General features: G+C 43.9%; 1 protein-coding gene across 1 annotated transcript; it reads right to left on the bottom strand.

Annotated features, from left to right (window-relative positions):
• Positions 1–748: 748 nt before the first annotated feature.
• On the bottom strand, positions 749–12,584 carry LOC123053172 (protein LAX PANICLE 2). The gene is made up of 4 exons (XM_044476587.1): positions 11,553–12,584; positions 11,221–11,271; positions 10,908–10,980; positions 749–1,509 (listed from the first exon to the last, which is right to left on the bottom strand). Exons 1-4 carry the CDS (start codon positions 12,275–12,277, stop codon positions 1,348–1,350), a joined length of 1,011 nt encoding a protein of 336 aa, XP_044332522.1. The 5' UTR covers positions 12,278–12,584; the 3' UTR covers positions 749–1,347.
• Between the last annotated feature and the right edge of the window lie 13,245 nt (positions 12,585–25,829).

The raw sequence follows: 25,829 nt of genomic DNA, 5'->3' as shown, positions 1-25,829 counted from the left end.
CGGATGCCGGGTTTTAACTAGAGCCGAGCCGGCATCAGCTCCGTCGACCTGCTGTGAACCTCACTCAGCTTGTCTTAATCATGTTTACGCCGCCTTGATAGCGTTTACCCTGCAGCTGCACTGATGACCCCCTCCCTTGTCTTTCTCAGTAGCAGTGTGCGTTGTAATGCCTGCTACGTGTGATCTCTGTCGGTTGTTTGGAGCTTCTTGACCTCACCTCATCGTCGCAGCAGCATCATGCTGGTGATGGCGACCCTATACTGGCGTGGTGGCGCCTGACTGGGGAGGGTATTCGGTGACACATTGACGTCTGATGTGGTGTAGCTTTCCGTCTGATTATATTGCCTTAATCCTCCCTTGTTGTTGTATTAATCAGCGCCTGCTGTAATTTGTTCTATTACTTGTTGGCCTGCTCCCTGACCGGCCCCGGCCGGAGCCAAAAGCTAGCAATTTGTTTCGTTAGGGTAGCTCAAGGCTTTGTGAACTTGTCTCACTTCAGGCTTCAGAAATTATACATGGCGTGATTTGGGCGTTACTGTCAGATTTTGTGTTGCATAGTTGTATCGTAAGTATATTTTTTAGAAAGTGGAAGACTGCATTATTCTTGGCATCATGTGAGATGAAATGTCTCTTATTCTCTGCAGGATGAACTTCGTGCACATTTGACTGTCATCAGAGATAAATAATGCTCGGTAGTACAGTTTTATGGGCTTGATACAATAGGAGGGGAAATCTCTCAAGTGAAAGATGTTAGAAACTAAATTAGTTGTGTGGCACAAACCACTGAACAAAAGAAAAGTAAGATCTTCAATGGACAAGTCGCGGACAAACAAAAAAAATGCCCGGTGTAGTAAGGGCAACATTGGCTGCTTCCAACACGAAGAAAGGAAGCAGGCCGCGGAGAACAAAATGTGACAGCTGGAACCTCAAATTAGTAAATCAGGTGAAGCGAAGGCCACAATGGCTTGGAAGCGCACTCTTGAGTGAAATCCCTTCCTCTCACAGTTTGATTTGATCTAATCATGTCAGGCAGCTTCCAAGCTGTTTTCTCTAGTGATTCGCTGGAGAAAACATAGCCTGTATACAAAAGGGGTGGCCAAGAAAAAAAGCCTCTGGTCTGGTGTGCCGATGAATAACCGCGCCGTTTGTTACGGGAAAAAATGCTCCATTCCGCACCTTCTCTTCTGTGGTTCATCAATAGATAGATCATCAGCAGCCTCCGAGCCCAGGCGGTCAGGAGTTGTCGTCCGTCATGCCGCCCGTTGTGCCGTGCCGGAAAATGGTTAAAAAAGGGGGTAGAATCTACATTTTTCTGAGTGACATCAGAAGGGAGGGGGGGACTGTCTACTACGGCCTTCTGCCATACTGCAAAACCATAATGTGGTTAGCGGTTGACGTGTCCGGTGCAACCGATGTGGACACGGCGCCTCTCTGGCACCAGATGCTGTCGCGGACATGCTGAAGGGTCATGAACGGGAGGAGCGGTCGCCCTCGGCATGTAATCTCCACCTGCAAACACACACATTTTCTTCACTTTGTCAGCAAAAAAACCTAAACTTGTTCATAGGGCAAGCGAAATGATGATGCGCACATGACTCCACACTGATGCACGGATTGGATGCTAGTGAACTGTGACCAAATTAACAAACAGGACACAAAATGGATTACAAGTGAAGCAAGTAGTTTAGCAGGGCATCAATTAATGTTACTGTTTTTAAGGTAAGGCGTCAATTACAGTGAGGTGAGAAGATGGATGAGAAGCATGGGATTGCTTCTGGCGAGAGGAACATAGTGATGTTATTGGGACTTTCTCCTTTGTGCAACCACAAACATGCATTGCAATTCCATGGCTGATGCCCTTAAAAGTACAATGCAGAAAAGAGCAGGCAGGTCCAAGTGATGCATGCCTGATACTGATGTCGGATTCCCCTGTTAGTTTGTGATGATGGCATTCCATTACCCGGCCACATGTGAGATGAGATGCCCAGCCCAACCAACCGAAGCTAAACTATACTAAACGTGCTTGCAATTGCAATTGCACAGATCTGAGATGTCAAGCTACTGCAACCCTTGATTATCACCTGTCGTGCCCATGAGCGTATACTTTATTTAACTAATCACCACCTCAGGCTCATCAAGTCAATGGGTGGAGTCCTAGAAACAAGTGCTCATCTAAGTAAGACAAAACTTAACACTTACTGAGCCTAATCTACACAGGATGCTGATTGATTGAATGGTTCATCTTCCATGGCATGACAACAAGAGCGTGCAAGTATTCCAGCTTCTCTGACCGTGCTTCTCCACCAAACATGCCATTTCCATGGCATGACAAGGACGTCTGGCCCTACCCTTGATTATGATTTCTAGATGATACCCAGAGCGAGAGCGCCACCGACATTGTTGACAATGACAGCAGATCATGGTACAGAGCGCAAAATGGACCTCGTGATTCAAATTAATTAATAATCACGAACCAAGCTGATAATTTGTCCCAAGGAGGGGCTAAGCAACCCCTTCTCTGTATGCTCCACTGCTCATTTTCATGCCATCCTGTGTACATGGCTTAGTGAGCTGATGTAACCCTTATGATGTCACTCTCCTTCTATCAGTGAAAAGATACACAAGGTTTGGTGAAAATAAAATTGGTCCCAAGGATATGGCTTGTTTATGGCAGTATGCGGCACAGTGCCTAGATGCATGAATGGGGCTCATTTGTGGGCACATGTTTACAGGTTGAAGAATCCTCACCCTTCAACCTCTCTCCCCATGACAATCCATGTAGCAACCAACGCCCCAGCTCAAGTGAAAATTATAATCTTGCATGGCACACTATGTTTTTTAGTTAGGTGTCAGTTTCAATATATAGGACTTTCTAGTGATGTTTGACCTCGCTCATATCTAGCCTTGAGAGTAAGATTTCTATGTTCAGTTCATGAAAAACATCCACCATAACACTGTAGTATAATATAGTTCCACGCAAATTATATATATTTTTTCTTCAAATTAATTTGAAGCAAATGAAAAATTCCTACGCGTGATGTATTGACTATCTCTAGTACACTGTAAGTGTTTAAATGTAGGTCTCCTTGGAGTCTAGAAGTACACAACATGCAAATAAAAAAAATCAAGTTATTTGTGTTGTATACACATATTACCTAATACATAAGTAATACATCAGTTGTCCAGTGCATGACCTAATACTAAAAATTATACAAGAAATACGTCATATCTACCTCTAGACAATCCTATGCGCATCTGTGACCTCGCTGAGAGGGTTAATTTCATTGGTTAAGATACTATAAGCGATAGTATGTAGTAACATCTAGATATAGGAGTGACACGGAGCATCTAGTTATTTGGCCTTATAGTGAATTAAAATTCAATACTAGCTGTTCTCTTGCTCATGGGGGAAAAAAGCCGAATACGGTTGTAAATCTAACTCAAGCTAGATCTTGTAAAATTTAAGTGCACAAAAAATGGTACTGGCTAGAATCTTGATCCCTATCTAAGGGGGTGTTCAAATGGCAGCGGTCAGTCTCAAATGGAATTTCGTAGACAACAAGTAGAAATCATTCCTAAGTCCTAGCTACAAATCAGTACTAGTTCAGCACTTCAGTGTGGGATATACTCCCTCTGTTCCTAAATATAAGTCTTTTTAGAGATTTCAATTGGACTACATACAGAGCAAAATGAGTGAATCTACATTCTAAAATACGTCTATACATCCGAATGTAGTTCATATTGAAATCTCTTAAAAGACATATATTTAGGAATGGAGAGAGTAGTTAACTAATTCTTGATAGAAGCTTATCTTAGCAATCTTACGAGGATTGTAGGATGAATATTTAGATGGTGGAAGAAGTGTGTAAAAGGCGTAAATTCTTTATGGAGCTGCTGTAGTCATTTTGTGTGCTTTGAGATTGATCCTCTTATTTAAACATTTCCAAAGCTCTACTCTTATTTTTTTAACAACCAAAATGTACAAGGATATATGAGTTTTTTTCCGATCAAGTCCATTTGATATTCCTAACCATCAAAAACTGCCAGCGAGTCCAAACTAGCAATAGGACAAGTAGTAGTGTGCTAGGTCTCACATGATCATGCAGGCGTGCATTTTTCTACATAGAATGCAACCATCTACCAATCAAAGACAGCCAAGCTAGACAAAGGGTTAATATATATAGAAACCTAACCAAGCACCACACACTAAGAAGAGAACAAAAAGGAAAGAACACCTATTGCCAATCTGCGAATCTTTAATCGAATCGATCGTGCATATATGACGCCATTTGACGTGCCCAACACTTTGGCAGCAAGCAGAATTATATAAAGACCAAAGATCAGTAGTACTAATTATTGAAATCCCCGAGGCCATGATCAGCATTATACCCAGTTCATAATAGCTGTCCATGTCGTGCCAATTATATGCATGATCATGCATGCACTACATCGGCACATAAGCTTATTAGCAGTCGTGCAAGAAACCAACGTAGTCATAGTGTATGTAGATCTCTAATTATTTGTCTTCCTTTGGATTGGTGTAGTTTTCTACAGGAGTATGATAAGTTTCCTCTACTAATATACTACAATATATGTAAATAAAAATCTCGGCACTTATTTGGCTTTCCATCATGTGACCCATGATGTACGTATGTTTGTGCGGCCGGCCAAACGTCCAACGTCCCTAGCTTTGCCCCCAAAGAAGCACACCTAGCTACATCAATGTGACCCACGAGCGACTACCTCTACCAGTCTAGTAGTAGCACTACTCGTCGAGCACTTAGGAACGTCCATATATTACTTACTATATATCTTATACTTACTATACTCTTCTTTTTATCATATATTGCAAGGGAATTGCTGGCTTTGATTGATGTGCCAGGTCCCAACCAACCAGTGGCCCTTGTATATGAGAGCTCACACGTTTTTGTTAGGCTTGGCGGCATGCATAAACCCTTTGCCCCCGCTCGCTGGCTAGCTAGGGAGGGAATATAATTCTAGCATGGCCACAAACAAGTACCCTCCAACTAACGCTCGAGCCATCGGCATCTAATATAATCATCGTGGGGTTCGTACGTACTTGATTAGTGGTTAAGTACGCCTCTGGTTTAGCTGCTAATAGTTGGAGGGACGAGGCGTGCGTGCCTGCATGCAATTAATGCTGCACTGCATAGTGATTCAGGTGTGCTTAAACTATTAGATTCTGCTCTTGTTGGTACGTAGGTTTCTCTGCCAAAAAACCCTCTTAATTAAATTTCCAATGGCAATTGGTACGTACAATTTCTTCCCGTGCAAATCACCAAAAATCAATTCAACTCAACTTGCACCCCCTCTAGTCTAGCTGGCTAATTAATCAGTCTCTCCAGAAGAAAAGGGGGTTAGCATATATGCACATGGTCCCCCGATCCATAAGCATGACAAAAAAAAGGGAGGAGTGGTGGCAATATACTCCCTCCAGCCCTCCGATGATTCTCAATTTACACATAGCGTAACTAAAAGCAGCTAATTTATTTACTACCAGTTTTGTTAAGTACAGTATATATATATATGGACATAAAATAGTGGGAAATCAATACTACGTACTACTTGGATGCCCTAGTAATAGTATGAAGGTGCAATTCTCCACCGCTCCTTGTTTCGAGGGTCTTGTCCAAAGTGCGTTGCTTCCGCTGCTTTTAACCCCCTAGCTACTGCTACTACTACTACGGACGACACGTCCGATCCAAGGAATGCATGCATGAGACGGAGTTGCAGAGCTAGTGTTTGCGACGTTGTAGCAGTACCAGTAGTTAGTGGTCCTTTTGGCTTTTGTCCATCCGTCTATTCCTTCCTCCTGCTTCACTTTCATTGAGATGCCTCACCCTTCACCAACTTGGCATTATTCTCTCTCTACCCCCCTCACTCTTTCTCTACTTCTCCGGCCGTCTCTCTCTAGTCTCTACTGTGCACGCATTTCTCGCATGGCCCCACTCCCATGCACATTAATTATTTTCCTTTTTCTTCTCGAAACCAATCATACGAGCATAAAACAGGTGATTTGGTGGGTCTGTTTCATTGGCTACCAAGGTGGGGCCACATGCATGCACGTATGTGTAAAAATATTCCACCACAAAGTGCAAGTGCACCCACTTAATAAGGTTCTTCGATTTGTCATCTAACCACACAACCAAAGCTATATATCTAAGCTATCTTACCTTCCCCTTAGGCTTTGTCTCCCATGAGAATTTCTAGTTTGGCTTTCATGAGCTAGCTAGGTGCACGGTCCGTTAATACGTGAGGTAAGGTCGACGATGGCATGACGCCAATAAATACTCTGAAGAAATCCAAGCCTAGTTTGCTGCATCCGTGCACATGCACAAGGTCGGTTGATGATCTAACAACTTTGCACAAGCCTGCTCTGTGCTCAGCTGTCTGCGCGCAGGGAGGAGGTACCGTTGGGCGCCGTGGTGGCGTCGACGATAGCTGGACCGAGCAAGGTTGATGCATCAGTACAGTTCTGAAGATGGAGCAGTGGCAGTTGGCGGCGGCGGCCTCTGTGTGCACGCCGGACCGGTGAGACCCATGCCCGGCAGGCATCCTGGATAGGACCTCGGGTCTTAGATGTTAGGTTTGGCTGCGATGTCTGTTTGGTATTAGGCCCAGGCTATCTGCGCCCCTTCATCAACTGGATAGAGTTGCTTAGGCGGCGGCTTTAGTCTTACTGTTGTATTACTTTGTAAGGTCTTGTGAGAATAATTAATAAAATGGTTGTATGCATTGCCCAGATGCAGAGGCCGTCATCCTCCTTTTCTAAAAAAAATGAAGGATACTCTATATATAGCATTCATATTTCTAGCGTATGAAATGGATACCAAGTACTTATGGACTGGTGACATGATCAGATCAAAATTCCGACCAAGTGAATTAAATGCAATATTGCTCTGAACCACTTACCATCATAGTCTACACGAGAGACACGATGCATTGGATTTGTTCCCAATCAATCCCCATATATATGTGTTTTATATATCTTTAGTAATTTTTAAGCGAAGGCTATAGATGCCTGCCACATTAAGTGAACGACTAAGATAGCAATTGAGGAAAAGAGCATCAGACTGCTAAAGACAAAGAAGAAAGTACGAGTCGTATGCATATACAAAGTGGTGGAGCCATTTGGTGCATGCATGATGTGTAGTACTAGTATATAAAGGCATCTATCAACAGATGGAATCTTTTGATTAGCTAAGAGCTGCCACTAAACTCTGATTAATACTACATATTATCCTAGTCGCAGCATGGCCACATTCCATATTCTGTGTAGATTGTTAAATCAAACACGCATCCCTAGTCATGGGGAACTTTCACTGCTCAAGACTGACACACATTTTAACCTGGTAAAACCATCACCCTCTTTTTAGCAAAGAACCTCCTTGATTGACATTAAAGTTTTGGATTATAAAGAATTGGCTGGTAGAGACAAAGTTGACCCTGGAAATATTTATTTGAATGGCATCTTTGCACAAAAGAAAAACGAATTGTTATACATCCATGGCGCCGGTTAAACTAGGCCCATTTTAGGGTGTAGGAGACAATTAAAGTGAAAAAAGAAATCCTACACCAACTTGCATGTTCAGTTGATCAATCATTCTACTATACTATACATCGTGCGTGCATGCATGCTGATTGACGGGAGCCATGGTGATATACTAGGTTATTGATTTTGTGATTATACAGGTCATGGTGATTCAATATTAGCAATCCTTCTAATATCTCACTTTAAATGTTCTGATGCTTAAAAACAATTAGTTAAATTTCTGGACCTAATTTCAGGAATTTACATTAGAAGTGTTAAGTAATTAAGATTTTCCTACGTTTTACATAGTTCTTACATGTGGTGTGCAATCCTTTCAAAGTCCTATGTAACTAATTTAAGGTATATGCAATGAGAAGGGAACTTACTTTTAAATCAAGTTTGAGCAATTAGAAACCTTATAACATGTGTATTCCGTGAATAAGTGAGTGTGCAAAAGATAGCTCACTTGGTTAGGAGAGTGGATGTACATTTTCACTAGCTGGGTTCAAGTGCCCGGCTTGAACTCAGAAATTGACCAGACATAATGTTCAAAGAGCACAAAAACATCAATACATTAAAACTGCTTACCAAAAGAGAAGACAAAAAAAATTGTCTTCCCTTTGTTCCACCAATAAGGTAAGCAACATTTTATTGCATTACATACTATAACTTTTTATAAATGAGATAAACTGGAATGTGAAGCTTGCAATCTAAATAAACTAGATAACATCCTGCACACTGCTGTAGAAATTCATAGCAATGCAAGTATCAAAAATAAAAATAAAAATATACAGAGGGTTTGCATGTGGTGGAAAATGGGCATTGAAGGTTAATTATATGTTGCCGATTTTTTTTTATGATGTGGAGGCTTGCATGTGTGGAAAGTGGAAATGCTGCATGCACTTGATGATGTGGATGGCTTGCATGCACATTTAAATGGTACACTTAGATATATAGGATATAGGAAAAAAATTCAAGAAAAGATGTAGGATATTGGGATCAACTACATGGTTGATCCGATGACCTTAACTGCAAAAAAATATATCATAATTAAGTTGTGCATACGACAGATAAAGCTGAATTTTATTTTTCGTCATTGCCCCGGTCAATGCTAGTTATTTCAGGAATATATTCTCCTCTATAGTACTGGCGTGTAGATAGTAACTTACTGGTCGTACCTAATTATATGCTTCTATGGAGTAGACCCCCATTTAGTTATGAGACCCAAGAAGTTATGGTGAATTTTGGAAGTAATAAACTATATTGCACTTTGTTTCCAACTAAACTTATTAGTGAGTATTTCTGGCCGAGTGGTGATTGGTGAGCGCATATGAAACCCATCATACATATAGTTATACTTGTATGTATATGCAACGCCATTGAAGCAAACATATTCGGCACTCGGTGTGGGCGAGAGACACTATAGCGTGAGGCCATGCTGTGGTTAGCAGGTCAATTCCCAGAAATATATAAAACGGTACATGATAAAAGCCTCGATTTATTGGAGTTCAAAGCAAAAGCGGGATCTGATGTAATTAAGGCTCGTATGTACATGCACGGTAACACTTCTGCGTACCAAGATCAAAGAATTAGAAAAGGAACGAAGTATACTCTTCAAACAGAAAGGCGCATCACCTAAGGTTGTTGCAACAAATATATCATACATTATATATTAGGCACCTTAAAAGTTAGCTATCCTTTCATCATTGAGTACGGCTTACATATTGTTACCTAGATACATATTGTAATCATTAATGTAATATTTCTTTCTGTATATATACGCAAGAAGATTCCTGCGTGACCGTGCATGCATGCATGATATCGGTCAATGAAACAGCCAGGCAATGTAGCTAGGTAGGAAAGTAAATGAGTAGATTAACATATGGAGAAATGTAGATAAGAAAACCAAAGGTTTATTGTAGGGCCGGCCGTCTGCATGGTGATTATATTGTGTTTTTTTTGTATATGCGTGTACTCCTGAACAAAAAGGAGCCGATATATCATTGCAGTTACTGAGAACATATGCAGGCTTGCTAGGTAGGCCTATCGAGTGCAAAAGGAAGCAAGATCTCGAGTCATAATGAAAAGGATCCATCACTGTACGTGATGGAGCAGGAAATGGTGTGTGTTTGTGTGTGTGTGCGCGCGTTATGTTGTGGTGCACACACACACACACACTCTCTCTCTGTCTCTCTCACGCACACACTCCCCCCCCCCCCCCCCCCCTCTCTCTCTCTCTCTCATGCACACACACATACAAACACTCGAAAGCCCTACTTGATGCTTCCATATGGTGAGGTGAGGATGGTGCATAGCTTTCAGTGATGCATGGTAGGTGAAGGAGCGCTTTTCTTTCTCTAGGGCTGGGCATGCACCATCTATCTCCCTCCCTCCCTCCCTCCCTCCCTCCCTCACAATGCTATAGCTTTACACAAGCACGGCCCCACACACAGACGCGCACACTGGCTAGCCACGCCGTAGCAAGAGGTTCTCTCTACATGCATGTAGGAGCACACACACATATATGCCTACTCATGTGTCCTATATATGAGCATAGCTCTGAAAGCCTCTGTTGCATGCATTGCATGCTAGCCCTTCCTATGCCTCCATTTGAGGCATTGCACTGGGGAGAAAGGGCTTTAGGCAATGATGAGCTCCTTGGCCATATCCTGACCCCTAGGATGCATAGGAAAAGAAAGAACAGAAAGGCTTGTGAGGGCTCTACGCCTCTACCTATAGTTAGCTTAGCTAGCCAAGGCTCCCTCCCTAATATATAATTAATAATTAATAAGTACAATATAAAATGAGTATATATATATACAGCTTCATTGTTTGCATGAACCGACAGAGAGCAAGAAGAAGAAACAAGTAAAGCTCCATCACAAGCCATATAACTAACCATCTAGACTAGTATCTAACAACCTCACACTAGTCCCTCTTTGCGTCTCTCTCTCCGATGGAGGAGTTCTTGTCAAGTGGTGAGGGGATGATGTGCCACCCAAGACACACACCCCTCACCTACAATAGGAACAAGCACACACAGGACCCTTAATGTCATGCTTGATTAATATTTTATATATTTCATTCAGGAGTGCAAGCATATGTCTAATGTTATTTTCTTTATACCTACATCTGTACCGTACACGTACTAGTCTCTTTTCTAGCTCTGATGTTCCTTTCATCACCGATGTTGGAAAAAGCAAAGGGGAAAACAATGCATCTTGGCAGTAATAAAAATAAATAAAGAAGTTCACCATAACACAAAAGACCGGAGAAGGGGGGAAGAAGAATAAAATGCAAAATGCTAGTAGTACATAAACGGATATTAATCAGACTTGTGCTGATATTTAAATACCTCTGATTCGTCTTCCAATCCGAGCTTGTTAGCCAGGTACTTGATCAACAATCTAACTGTCACCCTCCCATCTCTGAAAATTATCGAAACACAAGGAAATCGCATGTTAAATTCGCATATTTTCCACGCCGCAGCAGTAAGCATAAACCACATTATATTTGAAGCATGTTTTTAGATGAATTAATACATCTCATAGCCTCGCAGATTTGGAGGCGCATAAAGAATATGCAAATGCAGGATGAGAGGCAACTAATCGAAGCAACATAATAAGATTACGATGAAAGAAAAAAGAAAGAGGGTTGTAGAGTATTACTTGATTCTTAAGTAGCTTCTTGGAATCTGAGGCAAGAACGGTTCCCTCCCTCTGCACAAATCAAGAGGCCAAAAAACAAAGTCAATAAAACACCCGACAGCTAGTCCTCCTAGCAAAACAACACGAATCGAAGCAAGAATGATTAAGAACGTGCAGATGAAGGCGCTGCATTTGCAGGAATTGATCATTCAAGGACGAATTAATCAACTGGCATGCAGCGAGTGAAATATGTAGGATGAGGAGGAGTAAGTAGCGATGAACACATGAAATGCTCGCGTGTACCCATGTAGCTAGTGCAGTCGCGGCGAGTGGTAGGACGTGTATGCACTCACTGGTGGGGCGCGGCCTGGAAGACGAACCAGACTCCGGCGGCGGCGGCGGCAGTGGCCGCCGGTGGAGGCAGCACAACCCTGGTCGTGTCGAAGCCGGAGGGGCCCGCGGCCGGCGAGCCAGGCCCGTAGAGCCCGCGGTGTCCGAACGGGAGAAGCAGCTGCGGTTGTTGCGCCGCGTGGCTCCAAGGCGGCAGCCAAGGTGGCCCAGCGCGCGGCACGGACATTTGTAACGACGCCTGCGGAATGCCGGGCATGGCGGGGCGCAGGAAGGCTCCGGGCGGCATGTCCATGCCCGGGAGCGTCTCCTGCCGCGGCCCCGCCGTCCCCGCGCGGTCCGCCGCAAAGAGATCGATGTCGGGCGCTGCGCCACTGGGGCCCGGGGACGCCGGGCCGAGGCCGAGGCGCAACCAGTCCCCTCCCCCGGCGCCGCCGCCTCCGTTGCTGCTGCTGCCGCCACTGCTACTGCCGCTTGTGCCGGCGGGATGGGGCTGCTGCGGCGGCAACACTACTAGCTCCTCCCCGCGGCGCTCCTCCTGGTGTACTTCCTGCCTCTCCTGCGGCGGCGGCGGCTTTGACGGGTCCTGGTTAATGGGCTCCTGGGCCATGTGGTGGCTCGGCCTCGGCGTCGGCTGTGCCGTCAGAGCGTTGACGCCGGCGGCAACGTCGCGGATGAAAGGCGTGCCATGCGCGTCGCGGAGGAGCTGCAGGTTCCGAGCCGGGACCATCCGGGCTGCCGCCGGTTCATTCCATCCACCCGGCCGGCCCGGCCCGGCCCAGCGCCACCCCCCCTCTCTCTCCGCTCGCTAGAACGTCGGAGAGACCGAGACGCGCGCGCGGCACACACGACGTCGGCACGCGCGAGGCACGTACCTTTGGCCACAGGAGATCGGAGGAAGAAGATGACGAAGAGAGAGAGAGAGAGAGTATTAGGTAGGCGCGCAAGGAGAAGTAGCTAGAGGAGGAGGAGCCGTAGCAGCATGGCACGAGGCAGCGGAAAGGAAGAGGGGCGGAGAGAGAGACCTCGGTCGATCGGAGATCAAATAGTTTCAGAAGGGGGTAGAGAGAGAAAACCCGAGCAACTCGAGTCGTCCTTCCTAGAGTGAGAAAGGGGCCGCTCCTCTCTCTCTCTATCCTTTTTAACTTTTGAGTCCTCGCGGTCGCAGGGACAAAAAGAACAGAAGCTCCAGATATTTAACCGCGGGTTTGCTTAGGCGAATAGCTCAGTCATCCAGGGGCTCTTTTGGAAGAACCAAAAGAGCGGTCGTGAGCTGCGGACCCCGCGCGGCAGTACGTGTGGCGTGGCATGATTTACCCTACAGCGCTAAACGATGTGGTGCGTGACATGCGCCGCCCTGCTTAAAGCTTCCGTGTGGGTTTCTGCGCGGTTGCACTGGCTTCTGCATGTCGAGCCACGGTGGCACATCCAAAATTAGCCAAAGATTGTGAGCGCTCAAACAAAAATGTGCAAATGACCGTCCTTACTAAGAAATCATAATTTCTTTTACAATACTTATATACTCACTCCGATCCATATAAATTCTCGCTGATTTAGTATAACACATTATTTAGCAACTATGCCGAAACACTTTCCTCCTCATCCACGAGCGACGCCCCAAACGCTTCTAGGGCTACCCTGCCTCCTGTGGCCGCCGCCGATCTGCCTTGTCTTCTATAGAGGCGCGGAGGATCCCCGCCCTTGCCGGCGGGAGGGCTCCTGCTCCTTTTTAGGTGTTTTTTTTGTTTTTTGTTTTTAGGGTTGATGTCAAGCTCACGAAGGAAAGGCGACGACGGCTCTCTGAAAATGAAATAAAGTTCTTTCCGCCTAACCCTCATCTTGGCGGTTCTTCTAGCCTCGTTGAAGGGCGTGTGGAGGTGTGTCTTCGATGGATTTTGCGGGATTCTTTTGGTGTTTGTCCTTGGTGGATCTGCTTAGATCCGGTCTTCGTCTGCTTTTGTCCATCTATAGGTTGGATCCTTTCGATTGACACTTCTCCTCATTGACAACGGTTGTTGATCAGCCTCGCTGGTTCTTTGGGGTCTTAACACGACGACTTCCTGACTGTCTACTACAACACTTGTCTCCGGTGCGGGAGGGGCGATGACGCGCCGCGCCTTGGACTCGCTCAGTACTAGTACTACCATGATGTTTGATTAATACTAGATCGGAAGTTTTCGCATAAATTACGTTATTTAGCAGCTCTTTACCTCACTTATCACATTTAACAGACGTTTTATTAGATTTTTTTCATTTTTAAAGTTTTGTGAGCGGCCTGACAGGCGGGTCCTGACCTTTAGGGTGTGTTCGGTAGGGTGCATAGGGGCAAAAGTTCCCAATCCGACCCACTTTTGCTTGTTTGGTAGGGTGCATGGGCTCACCTGGGCTATGCACATCTGATGCAAAAAAGGGCCCTCGGCCATGCCCCTCTCATGCACCCCAGAGAGGGTACATGGAGGCAGCCATGCTCGCCCCGACCCTCGTCCCCACCCACCAGACCACGTTCGGATATGTTTAAATTTACAAAAAGTTCGGAATTTCAAAATTTATTTAAATTTTCCAAAAAGTTCAGAATTTTAAAATTCTTTTAAATTTTTGAAAATTTTCAAAATTTTCAAAAAAAATCAAAAATTCAAATTTTGTTTAAATTTTCAAAAAATGTTCAAAATTTCATTTTTTTAATTTACAAAAAATGTTTAGAATTTCAAAGTTTATTCAAATTTTCAAAAAAGTGTTTAGAATTTCAAATTTTGTTTAAACTTTCAATAAATGTTCAGAATTTCCAAATATGTTTTAATTTTTGTTCATGTTTTTTCAATTTTGTTCACCATTCAAAAAAAAATTTGCCCGGAATTCGAAATTGTTCAACATGTCTAAACACATGTAGGTTGCCAAACAAAGTCTCAGCTCAGCATGTCTCAGCGCATACACCGCTGCCAAACAACAGCAAATGCATGGACTCAGCATGTCTACACTCAGCATGTATCAGGGGAGAACAACCAGGCTAGGTACATACATGCTACCAAACACACCCTTAAGTCCTGGTGTGTGCCATGTTGAAGGATTTTCTCCTTGGGTTTTACTCACAACCATCCGGTTTTTCCATCATAATTGATTTCCCCATAAGACGGTTATAGCATCTACAACCTGACTCCCCACATCTAGCCCTAAAGTTTGGGCTGCCCGACACCCTCTAAACTCAATCCATATGTGGGGCGGACATGACGATGCCCGGACACGTCCGCCACGTCAGACTTACGAGTGATGTTGTCCTGGACTAGGGGGTGCTAGCCACGTTAGCTCCTGGGCATACGGGCCAAGCCGAGTGATAACCCACAAGTATAGGGGATCAATTGTAGCCTCTTTCGATAAGTAGGAGTGTCGAACCCAATGAGGAGCTAAAGGTAGAACAAATATTCCCTCAAGTTCTATCGACCACCGATACAACTCTACGCACGCTTAACGTTCGTTTTACCTAAAACAAGTATGAAACTAGAAGTACTTTGTAGGTGTTGTTGGATAGGTTTGCAAGATAATAAAGAGCGCGTAAATAAAAACTAGGGGCTGTTTAGATAAAGACACGATAAAGTTAGTATAGCGAGTGTGGAAAAGTGGTGGTAGGAGTTGCGAAATTGTCCCTAAGCAATTGACTACTCTACTAGACCGATAGCAAGTTTTATGTGGGAGAGGCCACTGCTAGCATGTCATCCCTGACTTGGAATTCTATGCACTTATGATTGGAACTATTAGCAAGCATCCGCAACTACTAACGTTCATTAAGGTAAAACCCAACCATAGCATTAAGATATATTGGTCCCCCTTCAATCCCGTATGCATCAATTTCTATGCTAGGTTGAAGCTTCTGTCACTCTCGCCCTCCAATACATAGTCCTATCGACATACAACTAACCCTACGGTGTGATCCACGCGCGCGCTCATATGATGGGCACCAAAGGACAGCAACATAACCATAAGCAAATTAAACCAGTCATAGCAATTCACCAATTACCGATAGGACAACGAAAATCTACTCAGACATCATAGGATGGCAACACATGATTGGAAAATAATATGAAGCATAAAGCACCATCTTCAAGTAGAGGGTGCAGCGGGTTGCGGGAGAGTGGACCGCTGTAGATAGATGGGGGAAGGTGATGAAGATGTTGGTGAAGATGATGGAGGTGTTGGTGTAGATCGCCGTCACACGATGATGGCCCCGGCGGCGTTCCGACGCCACCGGGAGAGAGGGGGAGAGGGCCCCCCTTCTTCTTCTTCTTCCTTGACCTTCTCCCTAGATGGGAGAAGGGTTTCCCCTCTGGTCCATGGCCTCCATGGCGGAGGGGGGGCGAGACCCCCTCCGAGATTGGATCTGTCTCTCTCTGTTTCTGCGCTCCTGATTCTGGCCTTTCACCGTCTCTTATATTCCCGGAGATCCGTAACTCCTATTGGGCTGAAATTTGAACACGATTTCCATCCGGATATTGGCTTTCTTGCGGCGAAAGAAGGGCACCAACCACCATACGGGGTGGCCACGAGGGTCAGGGGCGCGCCCACCCCCCTGGGGCGCTCCCCCTGCCTCGTGGCCCCCTCGGGCATCGTCTCGCGTTGATTCTTCTTCCAAAAAATCACATATATTCCAAAAAAATCTCCATCAGTTTTTATCCCGTTTGGACTCCGTTTGATATGGATTTTTTGCGAAACAAAAAATGCAACAAACAGGAACTGGCACTGGGCATTGGATCAATATGTTAGTCCCAAAAATAGTATAAAAAGTTGCCAAAAGTATGTAAAAGTTGTAGAATATTGGCATGGAACAATAAAAAATTATAGATACGATAGAGATGTATCAGCATCCCCAAGCTTAATTCCTGTTCGTCCTCGAGTAGGTAAATGATAAAAAAGATAATTTTTGGTGTGCAATGCTACCTAGCATAATCTTGATCACATAATCTAATCATGGCATGAATATTAAGACACGAGTGATTCAAAGCAATAGTCTATCATTTGACATTAAGACAATGATCCTTCAAGCATACTAATAAAGCAATCATGTCTTTTCAAAATAATATGACCAAAGAAAGTTATCCCTACAAAATCATATAGGCTGGCTATGCTCCATCTTCACCACACAAAATATTCAAATCATGCACAACCCCGATGACAAGCCAAGCAATTGTTTCATACTTTTGACGTTCTCAAACCTTTTTAACTTTCACGCAATACATGAGAGTGAGTCATGGACATAGCACTATAGGTGGAATAGAATATGATGATGGAGGTTGTGTGGAGAAGACAAAAAAGGGAGAAAGTCTAACATCGACGCGGCTAATCAACGGGATATGGATATGCCCATCAATTGATGTCAATGTGAGGAGTAGGGATTGCCATGCAATAGATGCACTAGAGCTATAAATATGAAAGCTCAACAAAACAAACTAAGTGGGTGTGCATCCAACTTGCTTGCTCACGAAGACCTAGGGCATTTGAGGAAGCCCATTGTTGGAATATACAAGCCAAGTTCTATAATGAAAAATTCCCACTAGTATATGAAAGTGACAAAATAAGAGACTCTCTACCATGAAGATCATGGTGCTACTTTGAAGGACAAGTGTGGAAAAAGGATAGTAGCATTGTCCCTTCTATTTTTTTCTTCTTTTTTTATTTGGCCTTTCCTTTTTTTATTTGGCCTTTCTATTTTTTTTGGGGACAATGCTCTAATAATGATGATCATCACACTTCTATTTATTTACAACTCAAATGATTACAACTCGATACTAGAACAAAATATGACTCTATATGACTGCCTCCGGTGGTGTACCGGGATGTGCAATGATCTAGCGTAGCAATGACATCAAAAAATGGACAAGCCATGAAAACACCATGCTAGCTATCTTACGGTCATGCAAAGCAATATGACAATAAATGCTCAAGTCATGTATATGATGATGATGGAAGTTGCATGGCAATATATCTCGGAATGGCTATGGAAATGCCATGATAGGTAGGTATGGTGGCTGTTTTGAGGAAGATATAAGGAGGCTTATGTGTGATAGAGCGTATCGTATCACGGGGTTTGGATGCACCGGCGAAGTTTGCACCAACTCTCGAGATGAGAAAGGGCAATGCACGGTACCGAAGAGGCTAGGAGTGATGTAAGGGTGAGAGTGCGTATAATCCATGGACTCAACATTAGTCATAAAGAACTCACATACTTATTGCAAAAATCTATTAGTCATTGAAACAAAGTACTACGCGCATGCTTCTAGGGGGATAGATTGGTAGGAAAAGACCATCGCTCATCCCCGACCGCCACTCATAAGGAAGACAATCAATAAATACCTCATGCTCCAACTTCGTTACATAACGGTTCACCATACGTGCATGCTACGGGAATCACAAACTTCAACACAAGTATTTCTACAATCCACAACTACCCACTAGAATGACTCTAATATCACCATCTTTATATCGCAAAACTATTGCAAGGAATCAAACATATCATATTCAGTGATCTACAAGTTTTATGTAGGATTTTATGACTAACCATGTGAATGACCAATTCCTGTCAACTCTCTAAATAGATATAAGTGAAGCAAGAGAGTTTAATTCTTTCTACAAAAGATATGCCCACGCTCTAACAAATATAAGTGAAGCAAAAGAGCATTCTACAAATGGCGGTTTTCTATGTGAAGAGAAACAAGCAATCCAAACTTCAAATGATATAAGTGAAGCACATGAAGCATTCTATAAAGCCATACTCAAAAGATATAAGTGAAGTGCAAAGAGCATTCTATAAATCAACCAAGGACTATCTCATACCAGCATGGTGCATAAAATAAAAGTGAAAACTAAATGCAAAAGACGCTCCAAGATTTGCACATATCGCATGAACGAAACGAATCCGAAAACATACCGATACTTGTTGAAGAAAGATGGGATGCCTTCCGGGGCATCCCCAAGCTTAGACGCTTGAGTCTCCTTGAATATTTACTTGGGGTGCCTTGGGAATCCCCAAGCTTGAGCTCTTGCCTCTCCTCCTTCTCCTCACATCGAGACCTCCTCGATCTTCGAACACTGCATCCACACAAAACTTCAACAGAAAGCTCGGTAAGATCCGTTAGTATAATAAAGCAAATCACTACTCTAAGTACTGTTGCAAACCAATTCATATTTTGTTTTTGCACTGTAGCTACTGTAATATAACTTTTCCATGGCTTAATCCACTGATAGGAATCGACAGTTCCATCAAAACAAGCAAACTATGCATCAAAAACAGAATCTGTCTTAAACAGGACAGTCTGTAGTAATCTGAAAATTCACCATACTTCTGGTACTCCAAAAATTCTGCTAAAATTTGTAAAAATAAACAATTTGTATAGCAAGACAGTGCAAAACGTTTTAGAACCGTTTGACATTCCAGTAAAAAATGTAAAATCGCGCACTACAGCCAAAGTTTCTGTTTTGTACCGCACAAACCAACACGCAATGTAAACATCCTAAAGGCAAATCTTGGCACATTATTTTTATTTTGAAACTTTATAAAAGCACACAACAGAAATAAATGACTCTCTAAAAATTCCGGGTTGTCTCCCTGGCAGTGCTTTCTTTAAAGCCATTAAGCTAGGCATATAGTGCTGAAGTAATGGATCCACCCGGATCCCAAGGTATATCAAAGCCAATTTTAATTAACAATGATTTGTAATTTAGTAGTGAGCACAAAGTAACATATATCATGTAATGACGAATTCTAACTCTCTTCCTATGCATCGGCATGTCATAAAAGAACAATTCATGCACACAAAGTAAAGGCCAATGCATAGCATAAGGAGTTTCTTGCAATTCTATCGTGTTCGAAACATAAAGAGGCGGAGATGTAGTTCCTCTCTCATAATAATTGCAAGTAGGAGCAGCAAGCACATGCATATTATATTCATCCAAATCATCATGCGTAGTAGTAAAACGCAATGCATCTATATAATCCTTAATAAGGGCAAGCTTCTCCGATATAGTGTAGTCGGGAGAATTCAAAAAGATAATAAGACTATCATGCGTGGGTGCAATAGCAACAATTTCATTTTTAACATAAGGAACTATAGCAAGTTCATCTCCATAAGCATAATTCATATTTGCATCTTGGCCACAAGCATAGCAAGCATCATCAAAAAGGGATATTTCAAAAGAATCAACGGGATCATAACAATCATCATAGCAATCATCTTTTGGTAAGCACGAAGGGAAATTAAATAATGTATGAGTTGAAGAGTTACTCTCATTAGAAGGTGGGCACGGGTAGCTAATCCGCTCTTCCTCCTTTTGTTCTTCGCTCTCCTCATCATCTTTTTCATCCAATGAGCCCACAGTTTCATCAATTCCTTCTTCCATAGACTCCTGCAAAATATTAGTCTCTTCTTGGACAGCGGAGGAGTCCTCAATATATGGTTTAACATAGGCATTAGAAGCATAATTATCATAACAATATTTAAGTATGGCAAAATTTTCAGATTTGTAAAGAGTAGCATCATACTTTTCAAGCAAAGAAGCAATTTCATAAGCACCCTTGAAAGCAACAAATTCTTCAATTTGTTGAACATCATAGTAATTATAAACACCCTTAGCATACGAAGATGCGATTCCATGATCACTAAACTCACATTGGTAGGGAAGGTGTTTCTTAGGGTCTTGAGAACAACAAGTAACATCATATATTTCACATAAATTCCAAGCATAGCATTGCAAATGATGAATTTGATCCAGTAAAAGTTTTCCTTTTTCAGATATGCGGAGTCGCACATAACAAGCATGCTCATCTAAAGATTTTCCCTCAACTAAGCTAGTTGGGGTTTCAGCACGAGCACAAAGGGATCGAAGATGATCCAAGTAAAAAGCTTCAGGAGTGTGATAGATTTTGGGTGGTTCTTCAACCATTGGTGTAGTAGGTACAACTAATGTTTTTTGGTATTTCGCGTTTCCTACCCATAACTAAAGATAGAAAACAAGAGCACAAAATAAAAACTACTTAGTGATAAAGCAAACAAGCACACACGAGAATATTCACCCCACGCTATAACTCCCCGGCAACGGCGCCAGAAAAAGGTCTTGAAACCCACAAGTATAGGGGATCAATTGTAGCCTCTTTCGATAAGTAAGAGTGTCGAACCCAACGAAGAGCTAAAGGTAGAACAAATATTCCCTCAAGTTCTATCGACCACCGATACAACTCTATGCATGCTTAATGTTTGTAGGTGTTGTTGGATAGGTTTACAAGATAATAAAGAGCGCATAAATAAAAACTAGGGGCTGTTTAGATAAAGACACAATAAAGTTAGTATAGCGAGTGTGGAAAAGTGGTGGTAGGAGTTGCGAAATTGTCCCTAAGCAATTGACTACTCTACTAGACCGATAGCAAGTTTTATGTGGGAGAGGCCACTGCTAGCATGTCATCCCTGACATGGAATTCTATGCACTTATGATTGAAACTATTAGCAAGCATCCGCAACTACTAACGTTCATTAAGGTAAAACCCAACCATAGCATTAAGATATATTGGTCCCCCTTCAATCCCGTATGCATCAATTTCGATGCTAGGTTGAAGCTTCTGTCACTCTCGCCCTCCAATACATAGTCCTATCAACATACAAGTAACCCTATGGTGTGATCCACGTGCGCGCTCATATGATGGGCACCAAAGGACAGCAACATAACCACAAGCAAATTAAACTAGTCATAGCAATTCACCAATTACCGATAGGACAACGAAAATCTACTCAGACATCATAGGATTGCAACACATCATTGGATAATAATATGAAGCATAAAGCACCATCTTCAAGTAGAGGGTACAACGAGTTGCGGGAGAGTGGGCCGCTGTAGATAGATGGGGGAAGGTGATGAATATGTTGGTGAAGATGACGGAGGTGTTGGTGTAGATCGCCGTCACACGATGATGGCCCCGGCGGCGTTCCGGCGCCACCGGGAGAGGGGGGAGAGGGGCCCCCTTCTTGTTCTTCTTCCTTGACCTTCTCCATAGATGGGAGAAGGGTTTCCCCTCTGGTCGATGGCCTCCATGGCGGCGGAGGGGCGAGAGCCCCTCCGAGATTGGATTTGTCTCTCTGTCTCTCTCTGTTTCTGCGCTCCTGATTCTGGCCTTCCACCGTTTCTTATATTCCCGGAGATCTGTAACTCCGATTGGGCTGAAATTTGAACACGACTTCTATCCGGATATTGGCTTTCTTGCGGCGAAAGAAGGGCACCAACCGCCTTACGGGGTGGCCACGAGGGTCAGGGGCGCGCCCCCTGCCTCGTGGCCCCCTCGGGCATCGTCTCGCGTTGATTCTTCTTCCCAAAATCACATATATTCCAAAAAAATATCCGTCAGTTTTTATGCCGTTTGGACTCTGTTTGATATGGATTTTCTGCAAAACAAAAAACATGCAACAAACAGGAACTGGACTGGGCACTGGATCAATATGTTAGTCCCAAAAATAGTATAAAAAGTTGCCAAAAGTATGTAAAAGTTGTAGAATATTGGCACGGAACAATAAAAAATTATAGATACGACAGAGATGTATCACCGAGACCCCTATGTTAGGAAATATAATAGAAAACAAAAAAAACGCTCCTACACCACCCAAGATCAATATGAAGATGCATAACGGGCTGTGATCACGATCGTTACCATCACTGAGTTGCAGCAGAAGAAGAACATGTCGGTGTAGATCGTACTTGGAGTCCCTAGGACCGTCGATGAACGGTCCCATGAACTGCCCATGAATAGTTCCTCGAACCGAAGACCGAAAGCACGACCTACTTGGTTGCAAGTATGCAGCATTCACGATCCAGCAGCGCTTCGCCGTCTAGAGCTAATCGTCGCCGGATAATTAGAGGGAGGAGATTAGAACCACACAGAGCTTGTAATTATGAGGACAAGAAGATTGTCCTAGCTCTGGTTAGTCAACTAGGACCAACTAGAACTAGAACTAAAAGAACTAGAGGAGGCTCCAAAACTTGTATGTTCAAAGGGTGGAAATCCTCTAGTATATATAGGTTGGAGGGGAGAGGAGGTGCGCCACAAGGGGAGGGAAAGTCCCTCTCCTTTGGCCGGCCAAGGGAGGATGATTTGGACTCCTTCCCCACTCAAATTCGGCTTCCTTCCTTGGGGAAGGGAGGCGCCTCCCCACTTGGGCCTTTGTGGCCCAAGTTGCCTTCCACCTCTTGGCGTTTTAAGGCCCGTTGATATTTAACTAAATATAAAATAGTTATAAATGTAAAATAGTTATAAATACTTTCAGACCATTATATATATAATTTAACATCCCTCGAGACATTTTCCACCTATATATAATTATCGGTAATACCCGGTATTACCTGATATTCACCGAAACCCTTCTGGTGACCCCGAAACGCTTCCGAATCCTCTTGGGACTATTCCGAATATTAATGGAACAATTCTACATATATATTCTCATCACTCTTGTCCTAGTAACACTCACCAAATCGTGATTGCCTTAAGCTTGTCACCCCATAGGTTCGGTATCACATAGACATGAGCGAAACCTCTTTATTCAATGACCGATAGCGGGACCGTGGACGTCCATACCGATCCCTATGAGCACAAGCAGGCTGACCAGGAGGTGTGCGAGTAGGCCGCTGTGCAGGCTCACTGGGAGGCGAGCCCTTTGACCAGGCTCCGCCGGCCACCTTCCTCCCAACTGCTCCCACTTTTAATGGCGCCGGCGCCACAGTTTAAATCACCCCCGCACTCCCGGGTCTCGCTACAATATTCTCTCTTCCTCTCAGATTCTCCTGTCGTCTACCTCCAATCAGTATGACCTCACCATACGCCATGCCGCATCATGATGGGTTGCCCTTAGTCTTCCAGTTTCCTAAGGAAGACACCCAACCGGAGTCTCTAGAACATAAGGCGCTTTGGGACGAGCTTGAACTGGCCTTGCGGAAGGGCGCCGCGCCTGTCCCCACTCCCGTTCCAGCTCCCGTCGCCCCGACTGCGCCAGATCCCCATGGCTTTGATGGGCTGGGAGAGCCGCACATTGTCGCCGAGCTTGAAGCCACGGGGTTCCACGAGGTCCCCGCTGACTTTCACGCGCCCGTGCCCCTGCCAGTGCATGCGCCTGCGTGTGCACTAACACGTGCACTTGTGCTGGTGCCCGTGCACATGAATGTCTTCGCCACGCTGTTGCAAGCGCATGTCCCCACGCCGATGTTAGTGCCCCCTCAGTGACATGGATCACCGCCGTCGACCGCTTCCTTGCACCAACGCCAGTCGCCTCCTCCCGCCAGTTGACTGGCTCCTGGAGACCGAAGTCCAGAACATTCTGGCCTTCCTTGAAGCTAGGGCCAATGTCCAGGAGTACATCGACAGGGGCGCAAGATGCCGCCGTCGCCACCAGTCAGTGGCCCGACGACACACAGAGCACGACAGAGGAGCCGCTTCCCGCAGCAAGATGCCTCCGTCGCTGCCGCGTGATCTAAATTTGCCATGAAAAACATTCGGATTGCCATGCTTAAAATCCGAACATTTGGGATTTATCATTTCTGCTTATTTTAGTTTGATCGTGGTATGAATGTAAAGTCGCAGTCAGACTGAATAAAATCTATGGTTTGATCAATTGAATGTTCTTCTAGAGCCGTATAAAATTAAATATATAACGTCATCAAGCGGCATGTATTCCTTCTCATCGCAAACATTTCATATTGAATACCACGTCATTTCCAAATAGTTTTTAGGGAAATTAATTCCAAATACTTGTAGGGTGCGACCAGTCCCCTTGTTTGAGCACTAGGCGATAGATCTATTTATCCACGCATTTAATTGTTAGTAGATAAATAGTATATTATTACTAGCCTAACTTATCCGTCATGGTCACTTTTGTTCCTAAACTTGTTACATATCTACTAGTACATGAAACTGGTGCCGTAACTTGTGAACGCGTCCAGATACGGTCAGCGGCAACACCGCCCACGCGTTCTTCGTGTTTGCCCATGCATCTAAACGTAGAAAGGGAGGAGAGAGAGAGAGCAGACATGGAACCCACTAGTAAGTGAAGGGGAATAGTACGTGCTCATGAGCCGGTCCCACTAATGTACTAAAATTAGTATAAAACATGTTATCCATTAAATAGATTGTGATAATATAAAAACATTATATCAACAAAGGGGAGTACAACAAAGGTTGCTACTATGCTACCTATTGACATGCGGCTTGAAGGTCCTGGTCGCATGTTCGATCCTCATCCTTTTTCATTTTTAATTTATATATGGGTCCAAATTTGTTCCATGACAGGTGGGCCCCCTAGTGTGTAGTCTGTAGCACTTTAATTTCTGGGTCGAAATTTGTTTCATTACAGGTGGACTCCCGGTGTGTAGTTTGTAGCTTATTTGTAATAATTAAAGAGAACACCAGAGTTAATTTTTGCAAAAATACCATGGTGCGACAAGGAAGGTGAGAAAGGGCGTGCGAGAGAGCGGTGACCGAGCCAGAGGGAAATCAATTGGGGGAGGGGCGGGGGTTACAATGGTGTTTGGAGTAGTTGTGGGCCGGATGCTACAAAAATATAATCTAAACCCAGCGGAATAAATGCCTCACGAATTAATCCATGGTTGGAGTTCCCCTCGCAATGTAAATAGCTCTGGCTTTGTGAGGGATGGAGAGGTAGCTTCAATGTGTGGAAGAGAAGGCGTGATAAAGCGAGGTCAATCGAGCCATAGATAGATAGAGAGACAAAGTGAGTGTGGCCCGGCATTCGCTGAGAAGATATATATATATATATGCTATGGAGAGATATTGTCCGATTGAGCTTTTGAGAAGGGTGAGGGCTGTAAGAGAGAGCTTGAGAGATGATCGAGTCACAGACAGGTAGATATATCGTTTGTGCGTGGGAGGAAGTAAGGTCAATCTATACATAGATAAAGAGAGAGGGATTTAGCGAGTGTGGGTCGTCATGCGATCAAAAGAGTGAGATGGGTTGGAGAGAGTGACCTAGATAGACAATGTGCGTGAGAGAGTATACAATATAAATATGTCGAATTGGGCCCAAACATGGAGATATATCATTTTTGTGTGAGAAAAAGCGAGGTCAATCGAGACATACATACATAGAGAGAGAGAGATTGAGAGAGCGTGGGCCGCCATGAGGTCGAAAGAGTGGGACGGCTTGGAGAGACTGACCTAGATAGACAACCTGCGTGAGAGAGTATAGAGTGTGTCGATCGAGGCCCGAACAGGGAGATATATCGCTTGTGTGTGAGAGAAAGCGAGGTTAATC

This window comes from Triticum aestivum, chromosome 2D, assembly GCF_018294505.1.
Source record: "Triticum aestivum cultivar Chinese Spring chromosome 2D, IWGSC CS RefSeq v2.1, whole genome shotgun sequence".
Taxonomy (NCBI): Eukaryota; Viridiplantae; Streptophyta; class Magnoliopsida; order Poales; family Poaceae; genus Triticum; species Triticum aestivum.
The sequence above is the reverse complement of the archived record's forward strand: the minus strand, read 5'-3'. Positions and strand labels throughout refer to the sequence as shown.